General features: G+C 30.1%; 1 protein-coding gene across 3 annotated transcripts in view; it reads left to right on the top strand.

Annotated features, from left to right (window-relative positions):
* The window catches only part of LOC105249476 (probable nuclear hormone receptor HR3), a 94,801-nt gene extending 76,588 nt beyond the window's left edge, over positions 1–18,213 (top strand). For all 3 annotated transcript variants that reach the window (XM_025409731.1, XM_025409727.1, XM_025409724.1), the window contains 7 exons: positions 3,793–3,958; positions 4,357–4,583; positions 8,024–8,386; positions 10,136–10,408; positions 10,891–11,115; positions 11,382–11,725; positions 15,929–18,213. In XM_025409731.1, the coding sequence (XP_025265516.1) occupies positions 3,793–3,958; positions 4,357–4,583; positions 8,024–8,386; positions 10,136–10,408; positions 10,891–11,115; positions 11,382–11,641 (1,514 nt within the window). In that variant the 3' untranslated portion in view covers positions 11,642–11,725; positions 15,929–18,213. The remainder of the gene's footprint in view (positions 1–3,792; positions 3,959–4,356; positions 4,584–8,023; positions 8,387–10,135; positions 10,409–10,890; positions 11,116–11,381; positions 11,726–15,928) is intronic.
* The last annotated feature ends 490 nt before the right edge of the window (positions 18,214–18,703 follow it).

Below are 18,703 nucleotides of genomic sequence, written 5' to 3'. Positions count from 1 at the left end.
AACTTTTGACCCGAGGAAATTTTGATTACAGATATTTTTCAAAACTAGTATTATTTGCCATTTTTTTTATATATATCATCAGCAAAACAATAGTATCGATTGAACAAATTTGTTCTGTTCTTCGATGTCGCCAAGCTTTTCTATACCGCTCGATAAATAAGCTCGATCTGGCTTGCAGAGGTGCGTCATAAATTTTATATATGCGCGAGCTATTTTTGTGGCGTTCGTGATTGTTACTTCCGTGAATTTAAATCGAGCATCAAACGTTCAAAAATTTTTGAAATATCGTAGATTACATTCAATATAGTTTATATAAGAAACTGTTAATAAAAAAAATTATTAGTTACAAATTAAAGAGAAACTGTTAATAAAAAAAAATTATTAATTACAAATTAAAGAACAAGATGAAACAACAACAAAATATGTATTTATTATAATTAAATTAAAAAATCTTTGTTTCAATAGCAATATGACATTATTATTGATTTTTTATGATTAATTTGTTAAATGATTTGTTAATTTGTTTTATGATTAATTTGTTAATTTGTTAAATGATTGCTATTTATTTTAAAATTTAATCAAGAGTTTTAAATTATTTTAAACAAATCTTGATATAATTAATATTCTATTAAATTTATAGAAAATGAAAATGCAGTCAGTTAAAAGATAATATCTCTTATTAATAAAAGTGGCTTTGTGTGATGATGATACATTCTGCATAATTTAAAAATTTATTTCATTTTAATTATATATCTTTTCAATTCTTTTTTTGTATTCTTTTGCATAAATTAAATTTATGTATTGTTTATGTATAATTATAATATGATTAATAATAATTATAATATTTTTGGTATATTATTACATTAACTTTATCATTCATTTTATATTTATTATTATTATAATATTTAATTTTGTGTAATATTAAATAAATAATATCGTCTAGTCAGGTGATATTTAGCCGCGATATTCGGGCGTGACCGCAATTTCCTGCTTTTCGGTCAATTATCATGGCTTTTTTATCTGACTATGGATAAATAATATTGTTGACGGTGGTCAACAACATGTACGATTTATACTTGTTGAAAGGCCAGCTTGTTGAAATTATTTCCCCTTCGAAGATAAAACGAATAAATAATTGATAAAATTTAACGTATAATCAAAAATTATACGTGTTATTTATATTAATTATATAAAAACAAAAAAATACGCTAGATTTTTAACGAATCATTTATTATATACTTGTGAAATTATTGATAATTAAACAGATTATTTAAACAGATTATTATTTTTTAGCATTTCTTTTGGAGATATCTACATATGTGTGTTGAATATAAATAAAAATGTTATTTGCGATAATAGAATACAATGCTTAAAATAAAAAGAAATTTAGACTTCATACAGAAATTTACATTTCTGAATGAAATTACAATATTTGAGATTTATTAAAATGATTTTTATTTATTCTAACAGTTAAAATCTCATATTTAATATTTCAGATTTTAACTATTAATGTATCATTAAATTATTACATAGATATTACATAGATATTATATATATATATATATATATATATATATATATATAGACTTTAATTTTTATTACAGAAATAAATTTATACATATTTTAAATAAATTGAGAATAATTATGATAAATTGCGGAATTATTTCAAATTAGTGATAATTAATTAATTAATTAATTAAATAGTTTCGCTTTAATGTATTTTATTTATTGCCTTTAAATTTGTTATATCATCTAAAATTATGTTGAATCATCTAAAATTAGATTTATTTAAATTTTACCAATTTCGATTTTTGTTTATAATAATGCATAGAGATAAATAGATAGAGAAAAAGAGAAATATGCCTACCCTAACCTTGTGAAAAATTCAAAAACATTTTTTAATAAATAAGAATTCACTGTCAGATTGAAAGGATTAAACTAGAAATCAGTATTGAAGTTTGTCTCGCCATACATTTCAGATTCAGTATCGCTTTATTTACCCTCCGGCGCGATAAGCAGCAAACACATCGTTTCTACTGGACGCGCGCATGTATATAGAATACCAGAAAGTGCATCGTAAGCTACCGGTTGGTGTGCATACTCTTCCTGTTGCCATCTCCGTCTCTCTCTCCTTCGTCTCGTTTTCTCGTTCACACTTTATTCGCGTTCGGTCGATCACCCTCCTCTTCCTCCCTCTCCTCGCCGTGCCTCTGCACGATAGTTGTTCGGTTAGTCAGTCGCTGACGTCGCTATCCCCCTTATCAACCTCTCGGCCTCCGGTCGTCATTCGAACCCTCAACCACCCTCGTGATAAGCACAAGCGTGATTGTATGCACACCGGGATACATTGAAAATGCATTAATATTGTAGATATAACCGAAATATTTTATTTTTTACTAATTATATTAAAGAAAACCCCAGATTATTTTTTCAAATTTTTTTCTTATCAAATCAATTTATTCTGTTTTTTCTGAGCGCTGTTTTTTTACCAATTTTTTATTTAATATTAAATAAAAATATTTCATTGATTGGTATTAAATACAAAAATTTATATATAATATTATATATATGATTTTTTTAATTAAAAAAAAATATTTTGCTATTTATGACAAACTTCTAATTATCAATTGCTTCTAAAAGAAGCAAGCCGGCTCCAGAATTATTACCAAAAGAAAACAAATTTCCAAGATGGTTAAAAATATTAATACGTGAAATATATCTATGCGTAACATTATGGATATCTCTAATATTGTGTTACGCTTTCGAAACGCGCATGTTTGCCCGAACAGTTTGCGTGTGTGACATCATTGGGTGGGTGCGTCGCGACCAGACGATAGCGTCGCCGAAGAAGACGAGGAGGACGCGGCGAGGCTCTTCCGCGTTCCTCGCCGAGCCTTCTTCGCGACGAGGAAGGGACCAACCGGTCTGCCAACCGACAAACAGTGAAGATCGCGTGCGATTTGATCTCGATCGATCCACCCGAAAACAGTCGTTAGATTTTATCGTCTCGTGACAAACTGTCACGTCAGTAGTTCCTCCTATCTGATCTCTATGATTGTAAATAGTGATAATAAATTTGTAAAAATGGAGCGAGAAGGAGGGAAGGAATAGTGGAAAGAGAGATAATCGGAACGGAACATTTGGCGCTATTCGATTATGCATACTTTATCCTATGTAGAAGAATTGTGCGGAATTAAAATAAAATTTTTACATCGCCTGTATAACTTAGTATAATAAGCGTAAAATGGAATAGGAATCAATATCTACAAGGTTGTGGTAAAAAATTTATGCGTAGTATGGTAAGACTGTTTTGATCTATAGAGTGCATTAAAATGTTGAATCATACGTTATTTTTTGCCGAAAATTCTTGCAATAAAATTTATATTTAGAATCCGTATTTTGCTATATTCAATGTAATTAAAATAATCAGGAATCATAATCGACAAGTGAAATAATAGAAAATCGTCAAAGAAGCATTTCATTGTGTAACGATTTTTGTTTAAAGAATCTTAAATCCTATTCAATGTGAGAGAACATAAAACAATGAAGCTTTAAGAGCATTTTACAAAAAGTATTTTTTTTTAATATATAATAATCTGCACACAGATATATATATATCTACAGATATATATATATATATATATATATATATATATATATATATATTTATATAAATGATTATATTTTTAAATTATCTTATTGAATCATCACAAAGAAAAAATCATTATTAATATTCATCTAATTTTGTTTAGTCCGGTAAAATTTTAATGAAACTCTTTGCTTCGTTCACAGCCGTTAAATTTGGGCGCATGTCGAAGAAACAACGGGAGAAGGTCGAAGATGAAGTTAGATTCCACAGGGCACAAATGAGGGCGGCCTCGGAGACGGCACCGGACAGCAGTGTATTCGAGCATCAGACACCAAGCAGTTCGGATCAACACCATCCCTATAATGGCGGGTAAGCACGAGATTGAAACTTTATATTAAAATAATGCGATGTCAAAATTACATCAGATTGCATAATAAAACTTAATTAAACTTTTGCTCATATATCTATGATTTATAAAATTATATATGTGCATAAAATTATTTATATAAATATTTAGAAAATATATAAAATTATTTATAATATTTTTTTATTATTTATAATATTTATAAAATTATAAAAATCTACAATTTATAAAAGAAATATAGAAATAGCTTGACATACTATCATGATATAAATTTAAATATGAATATTATTGAATATTCTTATTGTGAGTTGAATATTCTTATGAATATTCTTATTTTCTTGCACTTCTCGTCACACGACGAGGAGGACGATTCACACGTGGACCCGACATTTGTCTGCGACAGGTACACGTACGGCGGTAGCGAATACACGTCGTCAGGACCCGGCACCGGCGGTTACACGAATTACAATCACCAGGCGATGACGAATTACGAGCTTAGCGCTGACTACGTCGACAGCACGACGACCTACGATCCTAGGCCGACGCAGACACAGGTCGCGGATACCGTCGCGCCCGATACACCTTCGGCTGTCACAGCGACCGGGGTGCTCCCCAGCGTAGTCACCACCGGTAAGTAAAACTTTATCCGCGATTTCCAACACATACGCGGACCAATTAAATCGTTCGTTAATTCCGACACGTCATCATTGGCCTAGATCATCATTGGAATAGATATATAAAAGATATTATCATATGTTTAATTCAATCATGTTAATCAATATGTTTGTGATTATATATTACACATATCTATACGCACATAAAGGCGCATGATAAAATGTAATTTAGAAATAAAAAAAAGTCTTATAAGATAAAAATTAATTTTATTTTTACAACTGAGATTGCAAATTTTTCGATAGTCTGGAAAATGCGGATTTTCCAGAATCACATCATAACTTTTCTTAATTATAAATAGCAAAGAATATAAAAAGAGATGTGATTTTTTTCAACATTAATAAGTTGTTGAAACAGTGGAGATTAAAAGATTTTTTTTGAAATTACATTTTACGAATAATAAAGATAGCTTGTTCTTTAGCTGGTTCCAAGTAAACTTTACTTTAAGGGAATCTTAAATTGGCGCTTAGTTATAAAGGTATTTAATGAGAAAAGTTTCCAAGTTATCAAAAAAGAAATTGTCCAATCAAATTTCCATAAAAGAAATCATTTTTTATTGTACAAAGAATTATTAAAGAAATTCAATTTTTTCTGCAAATAAATATAATAATATTTCTCTTTATAATAAAAATATTACATACATAAATTCATGAAATTCTATTAAAAAGTTTTATTATAATTAAAAATTAAGAGTATTTTTTTATTTTATTTTACTACAAAAATAAAAATACAAAAGACTGATACATATATTAGAATTCTCCCTGATTTATAAAGATTTACTTTTTTGACACACGTTAATCTTTTGCATTATAATATTATTATCATGAAAATGCATAATTTCTTACGTAAAATGATAGGAGGGAATTGCAATAAGATAATCAAACTAAAGAAATGGTAGTTTTGCAAGTTTTCGATACATTTCTCTTTTATGTAAATATTTTATATCATCGTAGATTTATTCGATGCATTATGCAAGGAACGAATTTGGTGCGCATTAGGGTTATGTAAAAGATTATTTTAATAAGTACGCATTAAATTGGATCTTGTATAATGTGGGCGCGACTCTTAAGTTCTCGCTTCGTAACCGGCACGCTAAATGCATTTCGGAGCACTGTCATTAACTCGCAATTAATTGCGTTCACTCCTTTAATATCACAGAGTTCATGCTATCGATCTTATCATCGATAATTATTTCTTAGACAAAACCACATTTCTTATTCAAATATTCTCCGTGTTCCATTATGCGACAAACTTTTTCACAGTATCCACATAAATATTTTCTTCAATGTTTTCATATTATTTTTTTTTAATTTTATTTTGTAATTTTTAGTTATGTGTAATGTAATAATTAACAATAATTTAAAATATATCTATTAACATTATTAATTGTTAATAGTTATAAATATTGTTGCACAAATTCTCTACGTAATAATAATAATATTTTTAATTTATTCACATATTTATGCAATATTAATTTATAGTTTTTGTATTTTACATTACTAGTATTATTATAAATATAACTTAGTTAACACACACATACACACATTATCAAAACACATACACACATTATCAAAACACTTACCATTTTTTATAAATTGACTCATAAAATTATATCTGTAACTTTCGTTAAGATTATAGTTTATGCAAATAATTTATATTAAGCGATTCATTTTTTTATATTTTGTTATCTATTAAAGATATTTTAATCTGGTATATTATATAATTCATTAATGTACTGATAATAATGTGATATTATATTGGGAAATCGTATTTCAAGTTTTCAGTCACAAAATTGATTACGTCTTTCGAGTTAATTTAAATTTAATCAACAAAACTTGTAATGTATTAATTTCATTTAACTCAGAATCTGAATTCGATTCAGTATAGTGACGAAACTTTGCATGAAATCGAAATGAATAAATGATGCAACCGGCTAATACAATATTTATCACTAATTGTCGAATATTTTGAGTAAAGCGAAAAATTAAACTATAAAAATTATATTACGTATATTATAATGATTAATTAAACAGAGAAATTCTTATTTTTCTAATTTAAAAAACAAATTTAACGCGTATGAAAGTTTATAAAGAAATTATATATTTCCTCTTTAAAAGAGATTAAAAAAATTATAACGATTTAAAAAATTACTAAAATATTACTAAAAAATTTATATTTTTTCTGTTGTTACGAGATATTAGTTTTATGCAATTTAATAATATAAAAAATGTTTGAAATAATAAAAATTTAATAAAGAGAATATACTGATTTTACGTTTACAATCGCTTGGTCGTTCGTTGTTAATCTGAATCTTGTTCAGTTTCTTTTTTTGTAACTTTTATTTATTATAAATATTCTTATCACTATCTGTTTATCATCCTTATTACCTAAATCACTAGCTTATACAATATCCTACAACAGTACAGCATCAAATGATCAGTCTTCATATATTTCATAACGTTAAAATCTGTTATTATGTTAAATATTACATGTAAAATTTTCCTAGTTAGAATATTATATAATAAAGTAGAAATTATTACTTAGGACAAAGTTATGTCGCAAAATAGACCACATATCTACTAAAGATAAACATTATCATTAAACATTTAAACGTTATTGTATAATAAAAGAAATAATTTGTTATTGTATAATGTGGATTACGTGTTATTCAGATTTGTCGATGACTATAATATATCATAGTATACTTATCTTTTTTTATTAAGAAACTCATTCCAAACTTCAATCGAAGCTTTATGTGAAGCTTTACAGATGCTTCAATAACAGTTTAAACTTCAGTTCGATTATACCTAGAATAATTATACATAGGACTCATACAACTTTATACTCCAGAAAATTATTAATTATTAACTATTACTATTTAATAGAATTTTATTTATGAAGTTACATCTTTTTTATACGTAAATAGTGACTATTGAAACGACAAACTCTATTTAATATTGATAACTTTGGAATTATAAATAATTAATATGTTCAAATATTCAAAATATTTCTTAAGAAAAATTTGTCAAGTGTCTTAGAAATAATGTTCTTTTCTTTTATTGAAATGTCCCGTAAGAACAGAGCCTATCTTTAGAATTCTGGGAGTTTTAAAAAAGATAAGACCTAAGGGAAACTGTACATATATATTTCTCTTTTTCCCTCTTTTTCTCTATACACTACTTTTAATAAATGGCAAAAAAGGAGACACACTATATTTCCCACAAAACTGCATACTTTACATAAAAGGGAAATAAAACACGTGTCTGGTTTGCCCAGGCGTAAGATAGGCCCTGCATAGGATTCATTCACACAGGGCTGAAATATTTAGACCTATTCGGCCCAAATCCCTCCCGAGACCAATTCAAGCCCTCGTGAACTTTGACTTTTCGGCGCATCAGGCAAGTCTCTGTCCGCCTCGACGACCGGGAGCAGCGCGGGGGGTGGAGGTACCGGCAGTAGCGGCAGCGGTAGTGGTGGTGGTGGTAACGGTGGTGGCGGTACTAGTAGCGGTAGTAATAGTGGTAACAGCGGTTCCACCGCAACTACCGGAGGGGCTGCCGGGGGTGGCAGCGGCTCGCTAAGCGGCGGCGGAATCGTCGCCGTGAAGCAGGAGACCACTGTCGAGCTCGCCGGCCTGGGCCATGGCTCGTACACGATGGTCGACTCGACGACTTTCCTAAGCGGCCAGCAGCAAAGGGTCAGCAACCCATCTGAGGACGACGAAGTGCCGAGTCTGCCCAGTATGTCCCATGCGATGAGATGTGAGGTTACGTTTGTGTCCCTTTGCATGGGCATGCGATCATCCCTTCGATTAGCCTCCCTACTTGCTTGCCAATCCCCTGCAAAAAAGTTCTCGAGGACCGACGAAATTGGGAGAAGATTATGAGATTGTATTTCTAGGAATTTCTGTGTTGGAGGATTTATTTTATTATATGTATCTTTAAATATTCCTTTTTTTTTTGTATTAATGAATGTTTCGGTGAAAACTGTCTTATACAGATATTATATATATTTACTAGATACAAGTCATATATATGAGAAATTGATAGATAAGCTGATTAAAATTTTTAAAAAATTATTAATTTAGATAATATAATATCTATACCGGTTTTTTCATTAAAATTTAATTGAAATTCATTGAAATTTTGAAGTATATTTACATTGAAACATAGCGCATTTTGAAAATTGATAATTTTAAGTAAGATAAATTAATTACATTATAATAAAATCATGAGGAAGGGTGATTCGAAACGAAATGCATTGATCAACATGGAAACTAGTTTAGCCTTATGAAAAATTCATAAAGAGTTGTTTAAAACTGGAGACTTGCTTGCTCTTTTATGTTAAAAGTTGCGGCTATCTGTATCTATCTGTTCATATGATAAAATTTTTAAACGTTTCTGTATTGAGTGTATTGAGTGTTTAAATTACAATTATATGTTAAAAATGTTAGTCCTCTGAAACTTTATCTCGAAACTTGGATTTTTGCATCATGCAATACATTATTATTAAACGTTCAAATATATATGTATATTATTTGTATATATTAATTTGAGATATTTCATGTTTATCCACGCTTTGAATGTTTTGTACATGTTTTTTACAATTATACTCTTGAAGAAAATGTAAATGATTTGGCATTCATAAATCTTTAATTCTTTGTGTGTATATATTGTATATATGTGTACATCTTGCATATATGTATTTATAATTATGTGAATAATTTAAAATTTTTTAAAATTGTATTCTACAAAATTTTGTACATCTCTATTTTACATATCATAATTGTTCAAAATGTAAATTTCATTTTCTTTTCTATTTGTATTTATCTAGAGCTACATTTCTTATTTGAAAATGTTTCTTGATTCAATGTGCATATATACCAAGAGTAAGTAAATGTACTATGATTTTTCTAAAAATGAAAAACATATATTTCGAAATTAATTTCCTATATAAATTTGTTATATAAGTAAATGTCATATATTTTCATAAATATTACATTTTTTCATTATATACATATCTTTGATTTTATTCAAATAGTCATAATATCTAGCAATTATAACTATGTTGTATGAGATCTACACGCATGTCTTCTGCATGAATTGCCTATAAATTATACAAACATCTTTTGCATTATCCTTTACATAAGAGATTATCTAAATCCTTTTGTTCTAACTATCTTACATTATTATGCTTGTAATTAGACTAACTTTATAACCAATTTTACTTTAAAATGTCTTTTTATAAGAAAAATAATAAGTTGCTGTAATATTTAAGAAAATAATTTATCTAATATTGACAAAAAAATAATTAATACGATGATTACATGTAAATAATTTGTATGACAAAGGATTAATATATAACGTACGCTTGCACGCTTAAAATTTCTATTTAAGATCTTTTTTGTTTGCCGAAAAAATATAAATCTTTCTACCATTTCTTTTTTATATATAAAACGTATCTATAAGAAAAGGAACGAATTACGAGCGGGAAATACGTTAAATCTGCAGATCCGGCACAGATCAGCGAGCTTCTCTCGAAAACGATAGCGGACGCGCACGCAAGGACATGCCTAGTATCTACGGACCAGATCCAGGAGTCCTTCCGGAAACCCGCCGACTACAATAAATTGATCTATTATAAAGACATGGGGCACGAGCAGCTCTGGTTGGAATGTGCTCAGAAACTAACCACCGTCATCCAGCAGATCATCGAGTTCGCCAAAATGGTCCCTGGATTCATGAAGCTCTCGCAAGACGACCAGATTGTTTTATTAAAGGCCGGTACGTAACTGCACCTGGTATAAGCCCTTTATCGTCTACTGGCGATAAAGCTTTATTCTTCTTTCGCGTGATTTAACGCGCAAATTTTGTGTAAGAAGAAGGTTAATCTGAAGATTCTATTCTATTTTTAATTCTAAAATGGGATAGGTAAGTAATTGCATTATTACCTCATTACTTGCTTAATGCAATTATGGTAACAATTTTAATATTTTTTTAACGTAAAATCAATATTCATTTCATTAGTGGAAACAATTTAATGTCGATCAAAAGTTTGTTGAGAATTTTCCTTAAATCTTCTTTAATCCCTTAATCTTCTTTAAGCAATGAATTAATAGCAATATTGTAAAATGCTGAATATATAATCGTCTCTTATTTCATTAGAATAATGAAGATAACGTCCTTTCAAAAGGATTAAATAAGTGAAGATAAAGAAAGCGCGATTATGCGCTGGAATATGCTGATATCCTGTTAAAATGTAACAGGTTCCTTCGAGCTGGCTGTGCTACGAATGAGCAGGTACCTCGATCTCCAGCAAAACTGCGTCCTATACGGCGATATCTTGCTGCCGCAAGAGGCATTTTATACGACGGATACGGCGGAAATGAAGCTTGTTTCCTACGTATTCGAGCTGGCCAGAAGTATCGCAGAACTGAAGCTCACCGAAACCGAGTTGGCACTCTATAGCGCGGCTGTTCTACTTAGCCCTGGTAAATGACACATGCGACATACGGAATGTCTCATCGGATAAATTTTATTTTTTTTTTTTAATTATAATCGCAAAATATCATTAAATTCAAATTTCACTGAATTCAATACTCGCATTTATATGTTTGCCCCATCACATGTCTACCTATTTTATTCTATCGAATTTTATATAACTGCGAATAATGCGATAATATCATTTCATATTTCAATTTTTTACTCTATCATTCGAACAGCATCACAGTAGACTGACTTACGATACGTTGCGTAGATCGACCGGGACTCAAGTGTCTGGGGGACATCAATAGGCTGTCACAGGCGGTGATAAGAGCGTTGAGGTCAGAACTTGATCGGAATCACATGACGCCGATCAAGGGCGATGTGACCGTGTGCGACGCGATCCTCGCCAAGATTCCGCAGCTACGGGAGATCTCGCTACTGCACATGGATGCGCTGGCTAAATTCAAGCGATCGCAGCCGCACCTCGAGTTTCCGGCCCTCCACAAGGAGCTCTTCAGCGTCGACAGCTGAACGAGCGACGCGGCACGGAGTGTCATCCCGGCGCTGCCGAGTGGACAGGAGCGCGAGTAGCGTCGCGGATCTTGCTCGGTCAAGGTGAGTCCGACCATCCCGGAAGAGAGATAACCGACGATCTCGCGGCCCGGGGAACCGGAAGTGGCGACGCTTCCTAGGAAGAATCCGCGAGCCGCCTTGAATGAGAACAAACTCGATGATAAAAGGCACGGTGACATGTCGTTGACAGATCGAAAGATCGATCTGTCTCGCCGCGAAGCGATTTAATGGGAGTTATTGCCTCGTGTCGAGAATAGTAACAGAGGCAACGTGAATTATGGCAGTCGCTTACGTTACGTTAGCTTGTTCGATTCCGAACTTTCGGATTCGGAAATATGTGCTTTTAAGACAATTTATTGAGAGCGGGTGCTCGGAAAGGCGAGAAACGATGTCGGCTAATGCTTATCTGGATTCTAGAATTTAGGGTTGAGCTCATTGTCACATTTCACATTTAATATTAAATGTGACTTTACATATTTTACCCCATAACTGTAATAAATATGATCACTAAATAAATTCATTAAATAAATAAAATTTGAATGACCGTATTTAGCATCAAGTTTATTAAATAAATTCAAATTGTAGTTTTTCTCTTTCTCTGCAAGATGGTTATCCAAAATAATCATCCAAAATAAGATCATTTAAAATATATTTGAAGTAAATAATATAAAATAAACAAATTTAAAATTGCTCGTTATTTGCGTTTTGAGAAATGCGCAAAAGTGATTTTAACACAAGGCCTAAAGGGCAAAAAATATAAAAATTTCAACAATTTTGAGATTAATGTGAAATTTCTAAAATATAAAATAATACTGATAGCTATTAATTATTATAACATGTTGAATAAATAGATAAAAGTAGAGAAACGGTATATTTTCAAAATCCAGATAAGAATATAATTTTTTACACTGATTGGTATTTTATGTAGAAAAAAGTAATTTAAATTACACTTATTTATTCAGCAATTTTGTATTAATTTTGTTATGTTTCTAAATACGTATTATAATTTCGAAACTTTTTAAATATATTGAAATATATACGTCTTTTATTTTATCAAAATTAAATTTACTAAAGTTATATTAACGATAAAAATACAAACGGACTTGTATATGAGAAGTTCTAATAAATTGATGAAATTCATTGATGAAATAAAAGACAAAATTAGAACTATCGTGCACACATAAATATCAATGTATGAAAATAATCATGTTTTTTAACGAGATGCGATAACAGGACATTTTTTAAATTTTTTATATATTTTATTTTATATTTATTTAATTTTGTAAATGTTTGCAGAATAAGAAAAGACGAAGAAACATCAAAAACAAATATAAATATAAATATTCTTTTATATGATAACAATATTCAAGATCTTTTATATAATTTATTATATATGTGAGGAAACTAAAAAAATAAATAAGAATAAACATGTTTTTCTTAAGAGTTGATAATATTTTGAACTCTCTTTTTTTATCGTATCAATATACAATATAAAATATACAATATACAATATAAAATATTATCATGAGTTTAATATATTATCATATGAATACACAAGGAAAATATACTATATTTTTCAAATTGTTAATATAACTTTTCATTGCAAATAAATAATTGTTTGACATCGCTTTTTACAAACTCGCTTATTCGAGTACCAATGCAATGAATATTCGAGAGTCTTACATAGTCGTTCTACATTGTGTATATCTTTTTTATTGTTTAAATTACAAAAAATCTTTTAGAAAATAGGAAAAATGGGCGAACTCGTGGGCGCACGTACAAATCTTTTTACAACATTTCAATTTATGCGATAAATATGATATAATAAACAAGAAAAAGAATATTGTGCACGTTTTAACCCTTTAATCGGTAAATTATACTTGTTTAAAATTGGAAAAAGCTAACATTTTTTTATCTAATTTATCTTTGTTTTACAAAGATAAAATATAATATAACATTTGAAAAGTTAAAATTTATAAAAGTTACATTTTCTAAAATATAAATAATCATAATTTATTTTTTTATTATAATTTAATAGTAATAATTAACAACAATTTATCACTTGCTACATAATGTTCTTGAAATTGAGACAAAATGAAACATTACCGTTAAAAGGGTTAAAATTAATATTAATCAATTAGAAAAAAATAATTTGTAAATATGCTTATATATGATTAGCATCAATCTAAAGTAGATCGACTCTGTTTCTCCTTCGCAAACGTCCTCAAATCTTTCATCTGTCAAAAATATGAATTCTTAGCTTCAATACACATTCATATAGTAATATTATACTAGTACATACATCAGTTCTTTAAAAAGAAAATCTTTTTTATAAATATTAAACTCTAATCTAATATTATCTGGACGTCTTGAATGAGAAATCAAAGGGAAATTACAAATATAATAATGGTGAATGAATATGATTAAAGGTTGAATCGGATTTTAATCGTTCATAACACATTAATTTTATAGTTTTACATCAATCTATTTTAGCAATTGTATTTTGATGTGATATTTCGATGAAAAAAGTTATTTGTCACTCATTTTCTCTAGAACACGAATTTTTAATTTGAATCTGATTCATCCTCCTAAATCTTATTTATTCGATTATTCTCTCTAAACCAGTTTGAATGAATTTTAAATGATTAGCCTACCGGATAGCGTATGCGGTTCATAGAGCGAACTAACTTATTTTTGTTTGTTGTTAAATTTTGTCCGAATTTTAATACTGAATATTATGTTAAACTTTATATACGTCTATGTATTTTAAGCTGTTTCTCCGCGCGTTCAAAGTCATTACGATTAATGTATTACGATTGACTCGACGATGTACTCGAATCTAAAGATTATAGTAGATAATGTAAGTAATAATTGTAAAGATATAAATTTGTTTTAATGTCAGTATGAGTTATAATGTCGATAAGTTTATGTTAATATCGATATGAGGAAATTTTACTGCCAGTAATTGGATTTAAAATTACAGAATATCTCAAAAAAATGTATCTAATACTTTTTGATCTTTAAATATGTGATTTTCCATTGATAAAAATTTTATTGTAAAATCTAATTACAAAATTAATTATAATTTTCATTTTTTATTTGAATTAGCCTTGTATAGAACTTATACATCTATAACTGTGAATATTTTATTATAACAAATATTTAATTAAAAGCAATTTTCATTCAAGTTTCTTTCAGTAAATTATTTTATATATTACGACAATCTTTTTTGGGATGTTCTGTATTTTTCGCTCGCATAATAAAATTATGTTCGATATCTAATTTGTTATGTCAATTATATATTGTAGAAAATGATATTGTTATGCAAAATATGTATATTATTCGAGATCGAAACTTTTGGCCTTTAAGTCAAATTAAATGTCCGGTAGGCTTTCAAATATTTGTCACGATAGACTGTCTTTTATTGTTAGATAAATTATTAAATAATGCCTCTCTCGAGAGGCAACCGATTGGTTGCCTATCATCCTTGGTCGGATGATTCTTCCTAGGAAACGTCAAGATGAGCACGCTAAAGGTAAATTTAGGAAAATAGGAAAAATATTATAGTAGAATATCACGCGAGAAAAACACATCGAACTGAATAGAACGCTGGTACATGGTCTCGCCAAAATCGTTGATAGAATTTTATATAATAGCAAAATTTTGCAACTTATAATTTTCTTATTTCAAATTTTATCTACAAATTGACGGAATGAAAAGAATGATAAGATATAATGTGCAATAGATAATTTTTTTGAGATAAAAAATTTAGAATGGTGAATATAGTCTTCGAAACAAATTTTACATGATTAAAGGTAAAAAAGTATTGTAATTCTACTTTTGATGAAAAAATACGTGTCTTACAGAGCTTAATTTTTGCACGATTATTCTTATACAGACATCTTAGGATAAAGTTTAAAAATACAATAGAGTTCAACTTTCGGCATCAATTACAATTTTTTTTTCTTAAGTAAAAGAAAGCAAGAAAAATATGTTTGCCTCAATCTCTTTAAATTTACTTGAAAATTTGATTTTACTTGTTTCCTATTCATATTGTTAGTACATGCTATAACATGATATCCAATCTTAAAATGGAGTATATACTAATTATACTACGTATATACCGCATATTTGGTTACTATTCGTTGTTTCTCTCTTAATTTTTCTTCGAAGAACATGCATTGATAATCTTGAAGCAAAATTGGCGAATTGATTTAAGTTATCACTTTGTCCAATCACGCGTAGATCATCTACTGGTGTCCGGCGTATCGCGAACATCTCATGCGCATCCTTCACGGCGATGACGACGATGACAACGTCAGGAACATATATACAACTTGTCGACTGAATAGTTCTATACTCATACGGTGCTTACGACAGGGAGCAAACCAGGTACAAGCGTTGTTTAATCATATATTCGTCTCCTTTCTGTTGCAGATAATTTCCTTCGTAATGAACGTATTGGGCCTTAAATAAACATAAAAACATTGTTATAAAGTATACATAAAAAGCAACATAAAGTATATACAGAAGAAATATATATATATATATATACATAAATATATATATATAAATATAAATATATAAATATATACATAGTGTGGATGCGTATGTGTATATGCGCGCGCGATACGTCTCACCGACGCAAAGGTGTATACACATACGCACATGTCGTTATAAGATTACATTATATAGATAAAGAAAAAAATTGCGAATATTATATGCGTGCGAAGCGAACGAGCGAGCGAGCGAGCGAAAGCGAGAGAATGTGCGTGTGTAAGCGAGAGAAATGGACGAATACGAGTGAATATGAGAGAGAGCGAGAGAACTGAAATATCGGTTGTTACGATACATACATAAAGTATCTATTGTATTAATTAAAAAAAAAGAAAAAATAGTAGAAAGAAGGAAGAGAGAGGAGGAGAGGGAAACGGTGATTAACCAAGTCCTGCTTAGGCGGTCCTAGGACGAGTATAGAATAATATAATATTATAATTGAGAAAATTGGCATTTTTTTATGGGAAGAAAATCTCGATCGGGCCACTCGTGCGACATAGAGACCGATATTATCACACTGTCGAACAGAGAGCGAGCAAACCCAGCGAATAGCGTCGGCGAAGGGTAGAGCTTAAATTGCTGAAGGCGAGGAACCGTGGAACCGCGTCAAAGTTGGGTGTAATTAAACACGATAATGGCGATAAAATGAGAATGTTTTTATCACGTTTTAGAATTTTCTCTCAACTTTTGCTCAATCATCTCTTACGTCCCAGTTTTATCTCGCCTTTGCCATTAATTGTTATATTTGTATCCTGCTCGTCAATCGCAGACAAAGAGTAAAATTTAGTACAAAAGAAATTTACGCGTGATTGTATTAATAATAAAATATAGATATGCGATAATATGACGTATAAAGGATAACATTTTTTAAAGCGTTAAAAATTAAGAGAAATGTAAAAGAAAACTGTCAAAATTACAAAAAGAGGAAATTTAGAAACGAGCAAGAGAGAAAAGAGGGACAAGAAATTTAAAAGCAAGATACAGAAGTCGAAGGCATAAAGAATCGATAACAAAAAATTAAAAGTATCTTAAGAACTTATGAAAACATGATCATTAATCGCCATTATCGTAGTCAACTTGTACGAGCTGTGAGATGATCAAAGCCTCTTCTCTCCGCTCGTATGCCGGTAAAGGACGCGTCGCTTCGCTAAATATTCAAATAAGTTTTACTAAGTGAAGACATAACTAAAGAAGCAACTATAAAGCACCGTATTCTATTTAAAGATATGACAGAACTAGATCTAGAGCTACCCTTTTAATCACGATCATCTTAACACGTATTATATACATCGTCGATTCGATACTTGAAATTTCTTTTAACTTAGCAAGAATATTCGAATAAACGCGTCCTTACAATTAAGCTTAAATGCAAAAATCGGCAGCGGTCACGCGTTCCGCCGTCGTCGCGACTTCGAGTAGTGATTCGAGTATAGTTCTGAAGCTACTTTATATATAGCATAAATACATATATATAAATAAAAAATATATATATAAATTAATAAATATATAAATATATAAATAATTAAATAAATATATATATAAACACTATACATATGGGAGTATATTTCAAGGAGCGGAACGATCGAGATTCGGCGGCCCTCGCGAGATTAATAAGAATGATAAGCTGTAGACAGAGATTCTTCGTCCCTGGACCAACTTAGCCGGATCCACACGAATAACGATGACACGTAACACGCTCACGAGGATCCACACATACATGCATACATATGCAGATACACGCAGATACAAAGAGAAAGAAAGGGAGTGAAAGAGAGAGAGAATGAAAGTGAGAGCGAGAGAAAAATATTATATGAATTGACGCGCGGATGTGTAACTTTCACGGATGCAGGCGTAGATAGAGCTAATCGACCGCATTATGCGCGCGCATTAAAAACGTTTTTGGTACTGTACGGCACTTGTATGACGCGTCTCTTTATACGTAAATCCGTATACTTCTTATGGATAAAAAAAAACATACAATAGCCCGTCGTCGCGCGCTGAGACACCCTCACGAAGCGTTTATATACGCACCGTCACCGGCTTTCCTCGCTGTCGTCGATCATTGATCGAAGATCAGGATGGAGATTGAGAAGGATTTAATAAGGGCTCGCTGTTATTCATCGACACTTTCGCGACCGCCCGCTTATTTTTTAAAAAATTACATTGTTGGACGCCGGACCGATTAAAATGCATTCATACGCCTTCGCGTCGTTGCTAAGTATAAAATTATGTTGCTAAGAGGCAGGCTGGAATTAAAATAAAGGTATTCGTACGCCATCATCTTTCTGCTATAAATAATAAGAGTATTTGTAAGTCACACCTTGTGCTTTTATTATAAATATTCTTAACTTGATATATGTATATATATACACACCCACGCATATATATATATATATATATATATATATATATATATATATATATATGAGAGATACGAGATATTTAAACTCTTTAAGAATCTTA

Source organism: Camponotus floridanus, unplaced genomic scaffold (genome assembly GCF_003227725.1).
Source record: "Camponotus floridanus strain SB8 unplaced genomic scaffold, Cflo_v7.5 scaffold10, whole genome shotgun sequence".
In the NCBI taxonomy this organism is placed as follows: domain Eukaryota; kingdom Metazoa; phylum Arthropoda; class Insecta; order Hymenoptera; family Formicidae; genus Camponotus; species Camponotus floridanus.
The sequence above is the reverse complement of the archived record's forward strand: the minus strand, read 5'-3'. Positions and strand labels throughout refer to the sequence as shown.